This window comes from Pelodiscus sinensis, chromosome 6 (genome assembly GCF_049634645.1).
Source record: "Pelodiscus sinensis isolate JC-2024 chromosome 6, ASM4963464v1, whole genome shotgun sequence".
NCBI lineage: Eukaryota > Metazoa > Chordata > Testudines > Trionychidae > Pelodiscus > Pelodiscus sinensis.
The window spans coordinates 94,450,714-94,466,820 of NC_134716.1; the positions used below are offsets into that span (position 1 = coordinate 94,450,714).

General features: G+C 41.1%; 1 protein-coding gene across 9 annotated transcripts in view; it reads left to right on the top strand.

Annotated features, from left to right (window-relative positions):
• The window catches only part of PDE4D (phosphodiesterase 4D), a 1,060,501-nt gene that overhangs the window by 865,605 nt on the left and 178,789 nt on the right, over positions 1 to 16,107 (top strand). For all 9 annotated transcript variants that reach the window (XM_075932865.1, XM_075932874.1, XM_075932875.1 and 6 more), the window contains one exon: positions 12,764 to 12,800. In XM_075932865.1, coding sequence (XP_075788980.1) covers positions 12,764 to 12,800 — 37 coding nt within the window. The remainder of the gene's footprint in view (positions 1 to 12,763; positions 12,801 to 16,107) is intronic.

Sequence of the window (16,107 nt, forward strand, 5' to 3'; positions counted from 1 at the left end):
CCTATGCACTATACAAATATAAAGGAAAAAGATGTTCCTTCCAGCAAAGCACTTACAAGATATACAGATAAAGACAACACATAAAACAACCAATAACAGACAGGGGGAGTACAAGGAAACAATGAGATAGTATTGCTCAGCATGATGGGCAGAGGTCTCGGCACACCAGCAGCCTAAACATTATCCAGTTTTTATAGGCATCACAGAAAATGAGAATTTTAAGGAGTGGGTGGAAGGTGAATGAGGAGGTCACTTTGTGGATGTTTTCAACTAAATCAGTATGTATCAATATGGGCTTTCTCCATTCTCTTGGTATTTTCCTTTCTTTTCAAACTGCGTACAGGACATGTGTGAGCGAATGTGCACCAACTTCTCTAAAGACTTTGATAATTTCTGCTTTGACTTCATCCAGACCTGTTTCTTTTCTGGGTGCCAGGTTCAACAGTGCAGTTTTGACATCTGTCTCTCACAGGTCATCAACCAATGTAATTACTGGTTCACATAATAATAGTGTGGCATATAAAGGGTTCTCATTAAGTGGACCCTCATAGTATTCTCACCATTGGTTACATAGTATGCCTCCTGTCATAAGTAGTCTGCCTCCTGCATCCTTTATGAATAATGTGTTCAGTCCATCTTTCTTTTGTTTCTTGTCTACCCAATTGCATATATTTTCCTCTAAACTAGTTGAGGGCATTCGTTCAACTCTGTATACAGTTTTCCAAAGCTAGGCTTCTTGTATTTCTGATTGCTTACTATGCTTACTCTCTTGAAGGCTATGTAGATGCCAAATGCTTTTTCAAAAGGGTTATTTCCATTACCTTTTTTGGCTTCTCTCTTATTTCTTATTGCTTTCTGCATATCCTCATGACCTAAATACCAGTTAGCTAAATAGTAAATGTATATTAGATATTTTCCTAAAACATCAAACTGTCTTACTGGCATCTTCTCGTGGAAGAATTAACTTGGACGTATCCTCACTCATTGGAATCATATTTCCAAACCCACCTGTTTGCACTCACATATTTGAAAATAAGCGCCAATATTGTAGCTTATTTTATTTTTTCTTACATGTGTATTCAAAACACTGAAGGAAGCAATATGTAATTTTCCCTCAAAGTTCCATTCTGCCATTCTGTTCACTGTCTGCAAGACCTCATGGCATGATCATACCTAAACGTATAGCATGGGCAATAATGGCATGGGCTACCCTGGGGATTCAAGTGGGTTTGCACTTGTAGCCCATGCTACAGCTACATGTGGTCTGTAACTGCAGTATTATTTTTAGCATGCTAGCTATAATAGGATCTGCACAAATATGTCTGTGGGATCTGGAAATCACACCCTTAACTTGTAGTCTAGATATACTCTTAGGCAGGGCTTTCAGCAGAGCTTATCCACCACCTGTAACCATACACAATACAGAGCCTGTCTGCCCTTCAGGACTGAGCCATCATTATTATATATTATGCCCATCTTGTGTTCTTTATATTACCTGTCAGTACGGTAATGAATTGATTTTATTCTGGCTCCCTTGGTGGTAACAGCCTTTAAGGGAGAGAGACCTCTATTCATGAGTCATGACTCCTCTCTAGGAGCTCCATCCTGGCAGGCTCACATTCACAGTTCAGGTGCTTTACTTTTTAACTGCTGCAGTGGTCCCAAGGATGTGGGACTTCTCACCTTTTGAACATCTGCCATGACCTATCACACAGTACTATAAAAATAATCTGAAAACTGTATTTTCCAGGTGTACTCTGTCAGTCCTGTAAGCATCCAGTTTTCTTGTGTCCATATAGTAGGCTGGCAGTGCCACTCTAGTTAAGCATGCATCACAATTTCTGTTTAAAGTTTGACAATTCTAAGTCCTCCAAAATCACCAGGCTTAGTTGCATTCCTTTGAAGTCTGGTGTGCCTCAGTGAAGTGCCAGATTGGGTTTAGACTAGGGACTCAACTGTGAGGTCATTTGAATAAGGGACTGAAAAGCTATAAGGTGACCCAAAATAGCCATTTTACAAAATGTTTCTAGGTGTTGTTTGCTAGAACTAACTAGAGCTCAAACTATTGATGTTGGTGAAAATAGTTTGTTGAGTTTTACTCAAAGCGGTGGAAGGAACCCACTAAATCTTTGGAGGACCTCAAATGGAAATGACATTAAAGAAAATGTACATTCTGTTCATTCTTTGCATGCCAATAAAGAAAAGTGACTCGAGAGTTCTCAGCCACACCATTATATATACTTTCAAGTTCAATAGTTGTAATTGCCCTACCATCTGAACAGTTATTCAGAATGCTTTGAAATTTGATGTGCCTAACATAGGTACCTTCAACACAGTGATTGCTCCTGGAATGCATGTAAATAATTCCATTGACTATTGCCAGCACCAGAAAAACTGAGGGAATGTGGCGTGGACAACATTTTTCACCTTTGTCCTTTAATAGCATTAGATCAGTGGTTCTCAAAGTGTGGTCCATGGATCCCTAGTGGTTCTCAATCATCTTGCAAGTGGGCCAGGGGCTCAGGGCTCAGTCCCTCTACAGTGGGGAGCCTGTACTGGCACTCCAGCCTTGTGTCCTCCTTCCTTAAGGATGGAGCACTAGTGCCAACTTCCCGCTGTGTGTGTGGGGCGGCTAGGGAGGGTTAGCCTCACGAGCTGGATCCAGCTTGTGGGTGAAGGAAGCAGCTGCGCATGCTGTTGCTCCCTTTTCCCCCAGCTGGGGGAACAGTAGCACAGGAAATTACTTGCCTGGTGGTTTTCCCTACTGTTCCCATTGGCTGGAATCATGGCCTACGGGAGCAGCAGGGAACACTGCCTAGGAGTGGCAGGAGGCACTGAGCAAAGTAATTCAATTGTAATGGTTATTAAATGTGTCAGAGTGCTCTGTCAGTGACTTGTGCAAAATTTGCCACCAGGCCTTTTTGCACGCAAAAATGTAGCTTGAGAAACAAATGGGAATATATGAAAATTGTTCATTTCAGGTTTTGTAAATTTGTCCCTGTGTTTTGCGAATCTGATAGTTACTTGCTAGTAATTATTTTGTGAATGGTCTTTTTTCAGATTAAGCTAATCTTTTCAAATTTTTGATGATATCTGAAAATTATTCGTTACCTACCTACTTTCATGTCTGAGTTCAATAGAGATGAACAGATAAATACGGATATCCCAGTGAGTAAGCATGGACCCTGTTGAATTGTGTCATGCTAATAGGTATCAGAACCATTTCTCCCAACCTTAAAAATTAACAACATTGTCTATTTTTAGTAGTTTGTGTTGTACGCTACATTACTCACTTTCTTCTTTCTGCTTTCTGGCTATAGCAACACCAGGCTAACCAGAATTTTGACAGTTTCAGCTACGAGTCTCTATGCCAGGAATGGACAATGTAGGCTAGGTAGTGGACCACATGAGTGGCCACCCTTCATCTCAGTGGGCCTCAAGATTGTCACAAATGAGATAGTCTCCAGGAATAGAGTAGTTTTGCTAACTATGCTTGCATACCTAGAATTTACGGAGAGTACTGATTGAACCATAGCAGAGCTTTAGCTACAGAGGGAGCACATGGCTCTCACAGTCAAAGTTGTGTGCAATTAGCACAAACCTCACTTTGCGTGCTCTGACTTTACAGGCATCTCTTTTTAGTAACACCTGTAGGAAAAAACTATGCAGATGGAAACCAGCAGTATCTGGTAACCCTGAACCCGGGCAACAGTAAACAAAATGTCTCATGGGTCATAAAATCTTGATGGGTTGCATGCGGCCTTTGGGCCACAAGTTGCCCACCACTGCTCTATACCACCTGAAAAGGAAACAGCAGGATAAACATAGGTTGTTGTGTTTTAATACACAGCAGTACCCTCTAAGCCAGGGTTACTCACCACACAGCCTGTGGGTCACATGGGGCTCATGGCCCATTTGTTTGCGGCCCATGGTGTGGTTGGGTTTACCCAGGGCTCAACACGCAGCCCGCAGGTGGGATCCTTTGAACATGCTTCCATTGGGAACTCCTCCACAATGGCGAGGCATCTCCCAAGTAGGGTGAGCATTGAAAGACACAAGCTGATGGGCTGGCTGGGTGGAATAGATGGGTACAGGGTGTTGACATTTCTAGTCCCCAGGGAGAAGGTGCCAGGAGCACCAGGGCATTGTGGGAAGTGCTTTGTATTCATGCCAGTCAGAGTGAAAGAAACTATTTGCATATATTTGCATGTATATGCAACCACACTTAAGTTGCGGGCATCAGCATGTGCTATGAGTATCACTGTGGCCTCTGGGGTTTCCAAAGTTGAGTAGCCCTGCTCTAAGTCAATAGAAAATTATGTATTATTTGCACTTCTTCTTGAAAAAGATCATTGATGTGTTTTGTTTGACTTTGTTTTTTGTTATGATGAGATCCAGAGATGCCGGGCTTGATTCATCCCCTACATATGGAATGATAGGCACAGTTCCTGAAGATCTTTATGAAAAAGAAGCCCCAGCAGCTTGGCACAGTAGATAGCACATGAGGGGCTGCCTTTCTATGCTCCTGCTGCTACAAAAAGATTCACCCCGGGGTATGACCAGCATGTGATATTATTGCATATTCTTGAGAAGCTGCAGTTAATCACTTTGTCTTCCTGCTGCTTTAGGGACGCTCTCTCTCTCTGTCCATTCCTGCCTATTTTGTGGACAAGTCTATCCAGACCCAAACCCCTGGCCAAATGTGGGATTGAGGGTTTGTTCACAGCACAAACTAATTTGCAGCCTAATAGATTACTTCACGTTTTGTGAGCTTCAGTAGTTGGGCTCTTAATGATACACTTTTATCAAAATAATTGAAATTCCCCAAAATCACATACTTACCTGAGGGAGCTTTAGAAATGTGAACATTAAATACCTGACCAGTTTTAGTTGATTAAACAACTATATAATAATGTCAAGTATCAGAGGGGTAGCCGTGTTAGTCTGAATCTGCATCTGACGAAGTGGGTCTTTGCCCACGAAAGCTTATGCTCCTACACTTCAGTTAGTCTATAGGTGCCACAGGACTCCTCGTCGCTTTTATATAATAATGTTCGCTCTAAAGAGCTAAGTGCTGTGCCATTCCTCAGCAGTTGAGTGGAATACAATGCAACTAGAACTCAAATAGAAAGAAGCAAAAAAAAAAAAAATCAATCACCAGTGAAGGCTAAGGTGCTCAGATTCTCAAATATGCTGGCATGTATTCCTTTGGGAGGAGATGGATGGGTACAGAATGGGTAGGAAGCACAGCTTTGGAATCCTACGGTTCCTGAAGATCTGTACGAAAAAGAAGCTCCAGCAGCATGGTGCAGTACATGAGAGACTGCTTTTCTATGCTCTTGCTGCTCCTGCTCCTGCTCTTATCTAGCAGCATTACTTGCTGTGATTGGCTGACTATTCTGCAGCTGAGTTATAGCAATAGTGGAGTTGATGCTGCAGGAGCTAATGCTTCCAGAGGCAGGGTTAATCCTCATGAGAGTTCCAGGTGCCTATCCGGCAGACCAGGCAATGCCATGAAAGTGTGGTCTCTAGTTTAACCCCATATTGACTCTAAACCATGTTACGTTCTAATCCCCTAAATACATCTATGCTATGAAGTATGGGAAATGCTCTCGGAGTGCCATTATTCACCTGTGATCTTATTTATATTATATAAATAATTTTTAGTAAAAAGGAGACTTTATGACACATGAAAAGATACATTACTTCCATTTCTGACAGGGTTACTGGCTTAGTAGATGGGGAGAAGCAATAGACTTCTCTATTAGACAAAGGTTTCTAAGCATTAGAGGAGTGAAGTTCTGGTACGGCCTTCCAAGGGAAGTAGTGGGGGCAAAAGATCTATCTGGTTTCAAGATTAAACTAGATGGGTTTATGAAGCGGATGGTTTGATGAGATAACATGATCTTGGTAACTAATTGACCATTCATTATCAGTGGGAAATAGGTCAATGGAGGGATGATAGGAGTTACTATAGAGAACTTCCTGGGTGTCTGCCTGGTGAGACTTGCCCACATGCTCAGGGTTTAGCTGATCGCCATATTTGGGGTCGGGAAGGAATTTTCCTCCAGGGTAGATTGGCAGAGACCCTGGAGGTTTTTCGCCTTCCTCTGTAGCATGGGGTACAGATCACAGCTGGAGGATTCTCTGCATCTTGGGGGTCTTCAAACTATTTGAAAGCTTCAATATATGAGATATAGGTAAGATGATTATTCTAGGAGGGGGTGGGTGAGATTCTGTGGCCTGTACTGTGCAGGGGGTCAGACTGGATGATCATAATGGTCCCTTCTGACCTTAAAGTCTATGAGTCTATGAGTCTATGATATATCTTGATTGTTCCATATGACATTCTGATAAACAATCTAGGGAAATGCAGTCTAGAAGAAATTACTGTAAGGTGAGTGCACAATTGGATGAAAGATCAATTGATAAACTACTTACAGGATAGCTTATCAATGGTTTGTTGTCATATTGGGAGGGTGTGTCTAGTGAAATCTTGCAGGGATCAGTCCATTAAAACTTTCATTAATGACTTGGAGAACAGAGTGGAGAGTACATTGTAAAATTTGCAGATGGTGTTTTTTGCATTTTGGAGGACATCATCAAAATTAAAAAAAACTTTGACAAATTGGAGAATTGATCTGAAACCAATAACGTACTACACTCAAGGAGGAAAAATTAAATGTACAGCTACAAAATGGGAATAACTGGCTAGATGGCAATACGGCCGAAATGGGTCATGCAGTTATAATGGATCACAAACTGATTATGAGCTGAATGTGTGATGCAATTGCAAGAAAGTAAACCTTATTCTAGGGTGTAACTGCAGGATGTCATACATAAGACCTCATAAGTAACTGTATTAATCTGTTGGGCACTGGTGGGACTTCAGCAAGAGTATTGTGTCCAAGTCTCGGTGACGAACTTTAGGAAAGTTGTGGACAAATTGGAGGGAGTCCAGAGAAAAACAAAAATGATAAAAGGTTGAGAGAACCTAACTTATGAAAAAAGGTTAAAAAAGCTGGGCATGTTTATTCTTGAGAAAATAAAGACTGAGGAGAGAGCTAATAACAGTCTTCAAATATGTTAGGGGCTGTTAGAAAGAGAACAGTGATCAGTTGTCCTCCATATCCACTGAAGGTGGGAGAAGACATAAAGGTGCTGCTCCTTTGCAGCAAAGGAGACCTAATTTAAATATTAGCGAAAAAATTCTGACTAGAAGAGTAGCTAAGCACTGAATTAGGCTTCCAAGGGAAGTTGTGGTATTACCATAACTAAAGATTTATAGGAACCTATTGGACAAACATCTGGAGGGGATGATCTGGGTTTACTTGTTCCTACTTCAGCATCTGGACTGGAAGCTCTCTTGAGGTCCTTTCCAGCCCTACACTTCGAAGATTCTATATTTTGAGCTGTCCTCAAATTTTTAATGGATTGCTGATAGCTCATGACTACATAATGGAAGACGGACGGGAGTCTGAGAAGCCACGGATTTTGGTAATTGAATGGTAGAGATTTGAAGTCTTATCTACTTTAAGTTACTTGTAAGGTACTCTGAAAGTTCATTGCTCGTAGCAATAGGAAGAGGATGCATCTCCTAATTCCCCTTCCAATTTTGGGTAGAGGCAGTGGTGACTTGACATTTTTGAGACATTACTGACCACCCACCACTACCTTAGATACCCTTTATAACCAACTATTTTATTGCCATGACTTAGCTTCACCAAGCCTGGGAATCAGATTAACAAGAAAGCAACTCCTTACATATTGCAGATTAGAAAGGCAAAGGCACAAAATGAGCTCAAACTAGCTACAGGCATAAAGGGAAACAAGAAGACCTTTTATAAATATATTAAAAGCAAGAGGAAAACCAAGGACAGGGTAGGCCCACTGCTTAGTGAGGAGGGAGAAGCAGTAACAGGAAACTTGGAAATGGCAGAGATGCTCAATGACTTCTTTGTTTCGGTCTTCACCGAGAAGTCTGGAGGTGTGCCTAACGTAGTGAATACAAGCAGAGAGAGGGTAAGTTTAGAAGATAGGATACACAAAGAACAAGTTAAAAATCACTTAGGAAAGTTAGATGTCAGCAAGTCACCAGGTCCTGATGAAATGCATCCCAGGATACTCAAGGAGCTGATAGAGGAGGTATCTGAGCCTTTAGCTATGATTTTTGAAAAATCATGGAAGACAGGGGAGATACCAGAAGACTGGAAAAGGGCAAATATTGTGCCCATCTATTAAAAGGGGAATAAGAACAACCCAGGAAACTACAGACCGGTCAGTTTAACGTCTGTCCCAGGGAAGATAATGGAGCAGGTAATTAAGGAAATCATGTGCAAACACTTGCAAGGTAATAAAGTGATAGGGAATAGCCAGCATGGGTTTGTGAAGAACAAGTCATGCCAAACTAATCTGATAGCTTTCTTTGATAGGATAACGAGCCTTGTGGATAAGGGAGAAGCGGTGGATGTCATATACCTAGACTTTAGTAAGGCATTTGATACGGTCTCGCATGATATTCTTATTGATAAACTAGGCAAATATAACTTAGATAGGGCCACGATAAGGTGGGTTCATAATTGGCTGGATAACCGTAGTCAGAGAGTTGTTGTTAACGGTTCTAAATCCTGCTGGAAAGGGATAACAAGTGGAGTTCCGCAAGGGTCTGTTTTGGGACCCGTACTGTTCAATATCTTCATCAATGATGTAGATATTGGGATAGAGAGCACGCTTATTAAGTTTGCAGATGATACCAAACTGGGTGGGGTTGCAACTTCTTTGGAGGATAGGGACATAATTCAAAATGACCTTAGCAAGTTAGAGAAATGGTCAGAGGTAAACAGGATGAAGTTTAATAAAGAGAAATGCAAAGTGCTCCACTTAGGAAGGAACAATCAGTTCCATACATACAAGATGGGAAGCGAATGTCTAGGAAGGAGCATGGCGGAAAGGGATCTAGGGGTCATAGTGGACCACAAGTTGAATATGAGTCAACAGTGCGATGCTGTTGCAAAAAAAGCAAATATGATTCTAGGTTGTATCAACAGGTGTGTTGTAAACAAAACTCGTGAAGTCATTCTGCCGCTCTACTCTGCACTAGTTAGGCCTCAGCTGGAGTACTGTGTCCAGTTCTGGGCGCCACATTTCAAGAAAGATGTGGAGAAATTGGAAAGGGTACAGAGAAGAGCAACAAGAATGATTAAAGGTTTAGAGAACATGACCTATGAAGCCAGGCTTCATGAACTGGGCTTGTTTAGTTTGGAAAAAAGAAGATTAAGGGGGGACATGATAGCGGTTTTCAAATATCTAAAAGGGTGTCACAAGGAGGAAGGAGAAAATTTGTTCCTCTTGGTTTCTGAGGATAGGACAAGGAGTAACGGGCTTAAAGTGCAGCAGGGGAGGTTTAGATTGGACATTAGGAAAAAATTCCTAACTGTCAGGGTGGTCAAATATTGGAATGAATTGCCAAGGGAGGTGGTGGAATCTCCCTCTCTGGAGATATTTAAGAACAGGTTAGCTAGACATCTGTCAGGGATGGTGTAGACGGAGCTTGGTCCTGCCTTGAGGGCGGGGGGCTGGACTCGATGACCTCTCGAGATCCCTTCCAGTCCTATTATTCTATGATTCTATGATATTGGATTTAGAATAGGGCCTCTCCACCCGCTTAGGATCAGACCTTCAATAAAGCATGCTGCATTGAGCATCTTTGTAGGGACATACTGAGCTGTTAACCTGAGTGACAGATAGATTGGATTTACAGGCAGACAAGACCAGTCTGGATGAATTGCTTTCTGGCAGCAGTGGATACTAGAGTTGAAACAGCAGCCTTAGAGCAAGTCCAGGGTGGCAGCTGGGCCAGAAAGGAAGGGCCAACGGCTTCCCAAACAGCCTGGCTTGTGGAGTCAGATGCGGAGTCGTAGGTGTGGGCTGGGCCCCAACATGGAGCTTAGTAGCTAGTGACACTTATGGCCAAAGCCCCAGCAATGCTTACAATACTACCAGGAAGCAGCCCTGAACCACATCCATAATCTTACCAATCCTGAGCGTGGGAAGCATCGAGGAAGGGGTGGAAGTGCTTCCCTGGCAATCCATGTGGTAGCCATTTCTTGCTCTTCAGAACCTCAGCTGGCTCTACCCATGGGCAGCCTGCCAGCATCAGGATAGATAGAAATATTTCCCACCCAAGTCTGCCTATAGCCTAGGGTAGCCTCTGTTGGTTAGAGAGCTCATCAGGAACGGGAACCTAGGAAGAGTGCTCAGAGGTTCTGAAAAAGAAGGAAACGTGCCAAGCCCCTAGGGAGGCCTATCTGGTTACCAGGCAGCCACGGGAACTCTAAATCATAGAGGAACTATATGCAGTTTCACAGAAAAGTTACTGTGGTTTAATCTCTGTGGGCAGGAGATCTATGAACAGGAAACCTCCCACAGGTGATGTCAAGATGCATGACTCCAAGGACTCATTCCAGGTCAAGAAGGCCTTACTGGTAAAGATGCTAGGATGGAGGAAATGAGTAGACTCAAGTAGGGCAGACAGACTTCAGTGAACTCATAACCCTCTGCCCTCAGCCAAGTTGCTGAGGTAAAATCTTGTTTGCACAAGATTTTGGGTAAATAAATTAGACTCCTAAAGAGTCAGCCATGCCTTCACTGATTTCTGTAAGAACTCCCCCTTAAAATATACAATTCTTCCACCCCAAAAAACTGTTCTTCCATTCACCTAAATATTAACACAAGAGATGACAATAAAATCAACTAATAAGGTGTATGGTATACATCATTGCTCACTCTCCTGCTTTTTATTTCATCCTATTCCCCATCCTTTGTTTGTATACTATGTCCAGATTCTCAAAGGTGCTCCTAATTTCCATTTGATCTGGGCCTGTCTGCTGATATTCACAGCTTTTTTGGGGACCACGATGTTGCAACACCTATAAATTACCTACTTTCTTGTGGGCACTATTAAAGAGTAACAGTTGCTTTCTAGCAAAACAAATGCCAGTAAGTTTTCTGTTTTTAATCATAAAAGTTCCTTTCAAGTGATTCTTTTATTAATATGAAAAGTCTTCTTTTAAACATAAGAACATAAGAATGGCTGTACTGGGTCAGACCAAAGGTCCATCTAGCCCAGTAACCTGTCTGCCAACAGTGGCCAACACCAGGTGCCCCAGAGGGGGTGGACCGAAGACAATGATCAAGCAATTTGTCTCCTGCCATCCTTCTCCTGCCTCTGACAAACAGAGGCCAGAGCCACCATTTCTATACCCTGGCTAATAGCCTTTTATGGACCTAACCTGCATGAAATTATCTAGCTTCTCTTTAAACTCTGTTATAGTCCTAGCCTTCACAGCCTCATACTCTCTTTCTCTATATATATTTAAATTTTCCAGTGGTAGAAAGCTGGAAATAGGTTTAAACCTAATTGAAAATAGGTTTAAAATTGTAAGCACATTATAATACAAAACTTTCAGTAATAATTTTGGATTCATGATTTCAGGTGCTAAAGCTGCTATTTATAGCCTGTGTAACATATTTATTGAACAATGCATCAGGCATTTTAAAATCAAACTCCCATTAAATTATTTCTTTGTGAATCATTTTCTGGTTTTTATTGACTGTTCTCTTTGCCTTGTTTTAAAAATAAAAATTGGAAACCCTTAGCTCTTGCTAATTGAACAAAATTAGCCTTATTTTTTTTCCTGAAAATAACATGGGTGCCAGGTAACTCTAGTAATGGAGTCCTTTATTTTATAAAAGTAATGTTAGACACATTGTCCATAAGGCAAACAGCAGTTTATATATGGTTACTGGAGCATATCTGGGGGAAAATATTTCAAACAATGACTTAGACTGTGTATATATCTGTCGTGCTAATTATATTATATTCATTGTCAATCACAATTTTGTGAAAATTTCATTAAAGAGTAGATAAATTGTATTATACAACAGCCCTCCAAGTTTTTTTGCCTGTGGTTACTCATTGCCTTTGGTAACTAGGTGCAAAATACCGCACACAGGCCATGACTATTTGTGGTAGATCATGTATAAATTTGAAATTTTATTCATCAGGCAAGTGGGAATTACTTTAGATCATAACCCAGTTTCTCTAACAAGGTTTCATTATTGAGGAGACACCCCCTTTCCCGCTATTCCTCCTCCACTAACACACATCATCATGACACCCTGCGCCTACATCACCTAGTATGGTGTGGGTGCAGTTGCCACAACAACAGCACACACTAGGTAATACTCCCATATAACTTCAGATATGTGAGTCAGTTTATAAGTTTTATTAGGTTTTTATTAGTCTGTGATGCAGCCCCCAGTCATCTGCAGCTACTAGCTTATCCAGTGCTCACAAATTATAATCTGTTAGTAACACTTAATTCAAATCACTTTCAATATTTAGGTGGGCTGGGTCCCTCCACCAAAGCTAAATGTAGATGCTACCAGCCACACAGGCATACCTGGTTAACTCCTATATGAAAGATATTCCATTTAGTTTCAAAGAAGGGGGAAATGGAAGTTTAAGATGTGATCTTTACTAATTCATTCTGTCTGTCCAACAAGCAGTATACAAATTGAACAACTACTAAATATTTTCCTTTTAGAAGCATTTTAAAAGCAGCTGGGATGAATGGATGTTGAAGAATAAAACTGAGGTTAACTAAAGTAATTTATAAGACTTAATTTAAGTCCTGATTTTTTAAAGTATCTTCAATGAGAATATTCATCAATAACATCTATAATTTTGTTTATTTTCCAGACATGGAGATGACTTGATTGTGACACCATTTGCTCAGGTAGGCACAAACTATTGTATAGCCATATGCAGTAATAAGACACGAAATCTTGTGATCAGGTGATATTATGGTTTACATTTGAAAAGCCCTATGGCCACACCAATTATTTTCTGTCTCTTACCCTGAAATCAGATTTCTTGCTTGATTTGGGGAAGGAAAAGAAAAAAATAACATTGTCAACAAGCTGATTCTGCCATGACTGTTTCGTATAGATTTTTTCCCCTGGTTACTTGTGTAGTAAAAAGCAGTTACATGAACTACAAAATAACTTAGGTTTATTTCTCTTTAAATATTGTATCAAGCCACAGTAGCATTGTGCCATCAACAGGATACAACTGTTAAATATCCTTAAATATCCTTTGTCACCCAGAGTTTATTAGCCACTTTCAGCTTTTCATGTGCAGATATTTTATTATTTCTGCACAGAATATGTTCACTTGCAGCATTACATATATTATTTTAGTTTTCATTTTTGCAACCTACTTTTATTATGTTTTATAAACTCTTGTAGCTGACAGGGAACTTGGTGAAATTCTTCAAAGCTGGACATAAGGTTTTCTCTATTTTCCTTTTATTGGATGAGAAAAGACTGAGCCTAACCATTTTCAGATTGCCAAATTGCAAACGCTTTCCCACAATAACTACACATAAGGAATTACCACTGAAACAACAACAAAATATAGAGCAATATTCCTCCTAGGTCTAGTAATCTCCTGACAAGCATCCAGTACAAAACACACACACATGCACACACAAACTCACACCACAATGTACCCAAGTTCTCTATAGCTGCAACTCTATTAACTGGAATGGGTTACCTAGGGAGGTGGTGGAATCTCCATCCCTAGAGGTTTTTAAGTCTCAGCTTGACAAAGCCTTGGCTAGGTTGATTTAGTTGGGATTGGTCCTGCCTTGGGCAGGGGGCTGGACTTGATGACCTCCTGAGGTCTCTTCCAGCTCTGTGATTCTATGATTCTGGGATATACCAGGAAAAAATTGGTTCAGTAAGGAAAAGTTGTCTGCCCTTGCACTGGAAAAGATCTGCTGCATTATCAATTTTACAATTGCTAGACATCTTTCTGCCAATCTTAATTACACTTTATATAACGTTCAAATGAGACCTGCTATGAGCTCCCCAGGACAATAAAAAATAGATAGGTGAGGTTGACCAATTGTTTCACTGGTACAAAATATATTAGCTTTAAAGGGGAACTAAGTAAAGAATGAGTAAAAGCTTAGTCCCTGGTCAGGGACGTCTTTTGGATTTATGGGGCCCTAACTAGTACTATTAAATTGATGCCTCTAGGCCCATCAGCAGCTCAGTAATTGGGGGGAGGAATGATATTTGTTTTAAATATATGATTTTATAATCCTCAGCAACACACTCATTAAATATTTTTAAAGCACATTTTAAAGTAAGGTCCTGTAGACTAGGACTATACCTACACTGCACAGTTATTTCGGAATAAGCTATTCTGGAATACTTATTTCAAAATATCCTATTTCAAAATAACGCATGTACACTGCAGGGAAGCCTCAAAATTAGTCCAAGGCAGGCTTCCCTAATGTAGACGTGCTATCTCGATTTACTGCCCCAGGAGGAATAACTTAGAACGGCCCTGCTGAGGGGCTATTTTGAAATAGCAGAAGTGGAGCATCTACACATGCCTTATTTTGAAATAGCTATTTTGGAATAGACGTTATTCTGAGTAGAATGAGATTTACAGAAGTCGGACTAAGCCATCCGTTATTTCAAAATTATTTCAAAATAATGTAATTGCTGTGAAGACACTCTCATAGTAGGTATGTCTACACTAGCTCGTTAATTCGAGCTAGGTAGGCAAATCAGGGAACTGGGGTTGCAAATGAAGCCCGGGATTTAAATATCCTGGGCTTTATTTGCATGTTCCTGTCCGGCCACCATTTTTAAATCCCCCTTAGTCCGAACGAACTGCCTACAGCTACCCGCGGCAGTTTGAAGTTAATCCGAACTAAGTCCTTACTGGCTCATGTTTTGGGGGCATTGGGTCAATGGCCCCAGTGGCCACTGCTAGCTCTGGGATGGCAAGCTTGGAGCTGGCACGGGCACTGTGGCCAAGGTCTACCACTTCAGTGGCTCTGGGGTTGGGGGAGAGGAGAGGAGAGTAAGTTTTCCTGGTTGTGCCCAGTGTGGCTATTAGGGCTCCCTGGGAAGGGCTGGATGCCCTCTATTTCAAATTAAGTGTCTACACAGCACTTAATTCAAAATAGCTATTTTGAATTTGGTGTTACTCCTCGTAGAATGAGGTTTACCAAATTCAAATTAAATGCTCCGCTATTTCAAATTAATTTTGAAATAGCGGTTTGCATGTATAGACGCTATTAAAGTTAATTCAAAATAATGGCTGTTATTTCGAATTAACTTTGCTGTGTAGACATACCCTTAGGGTATGTCTAGACTACATGCCTCTGTCACCAGAGGCATGTAGATTAGGCTACCAGACATAGTAAAATGAAGCGGCGATTTAAATAATCGCCGCTTCATTTAAATTTACATGGCTGCCGCGCTGAGCCGACAAACAGCTGATCAGCTGTTTGTCGGCTCAGCGCGATAGTCTGGACGCGCGGGTGTCGACATCAAAGGTATTTGTCGACCACCCAGGTATGCCTCCTGGGATGAGGTTTACCTGGGTGGTCAACAAATACCTTTGATGTCGCCACTCACGTGTCCAGACTATCGCGCTGAGCCGACAAACAGCTGATCAGCTGTTTGTCGGCTCAGCGCAGCAGCCATGTAAATTTAAATGAAGCGGCGATTATTTAAATCGCCGCTTCATTTTACTATGTCTGGTTGCCTAATCTACATGCCTCTGGCGACAGAGGCATGTAGTCTAGACGTACCCTTAGAGACTAACCAAAATATATAGGATCATGAGCTTTCAGGGGCAAAACCCACTTCATGAGATGAATTGGAGTGCAAATAACAGAAACCTTGAGATATGTATATAACAGCAGAAGAAGTACCTGTCAGTTGTAGGACCCATGTTTATGAGGTTAATTAAGTGGGCTGGATGTGTCCCATACATAGCTTTGGATGTGGAAATGCAGATGTTATCCTTTGTTTATAAAAAGGTCTAGCATTGGTCTGTATATATTTTCACACACATAATTGTTAGTGTTTGCATAGGCAAGGCACATGAATCTGGTAACTTTATTTCAGTACATTTAATTCAAACTGGATATAAAATATAAAAGCCTGCTAATGTGTAGTAAATGGAAAATCATGTAATCATTAGTGGGCCATTCTCAAAACACGAATCGTTTTTTG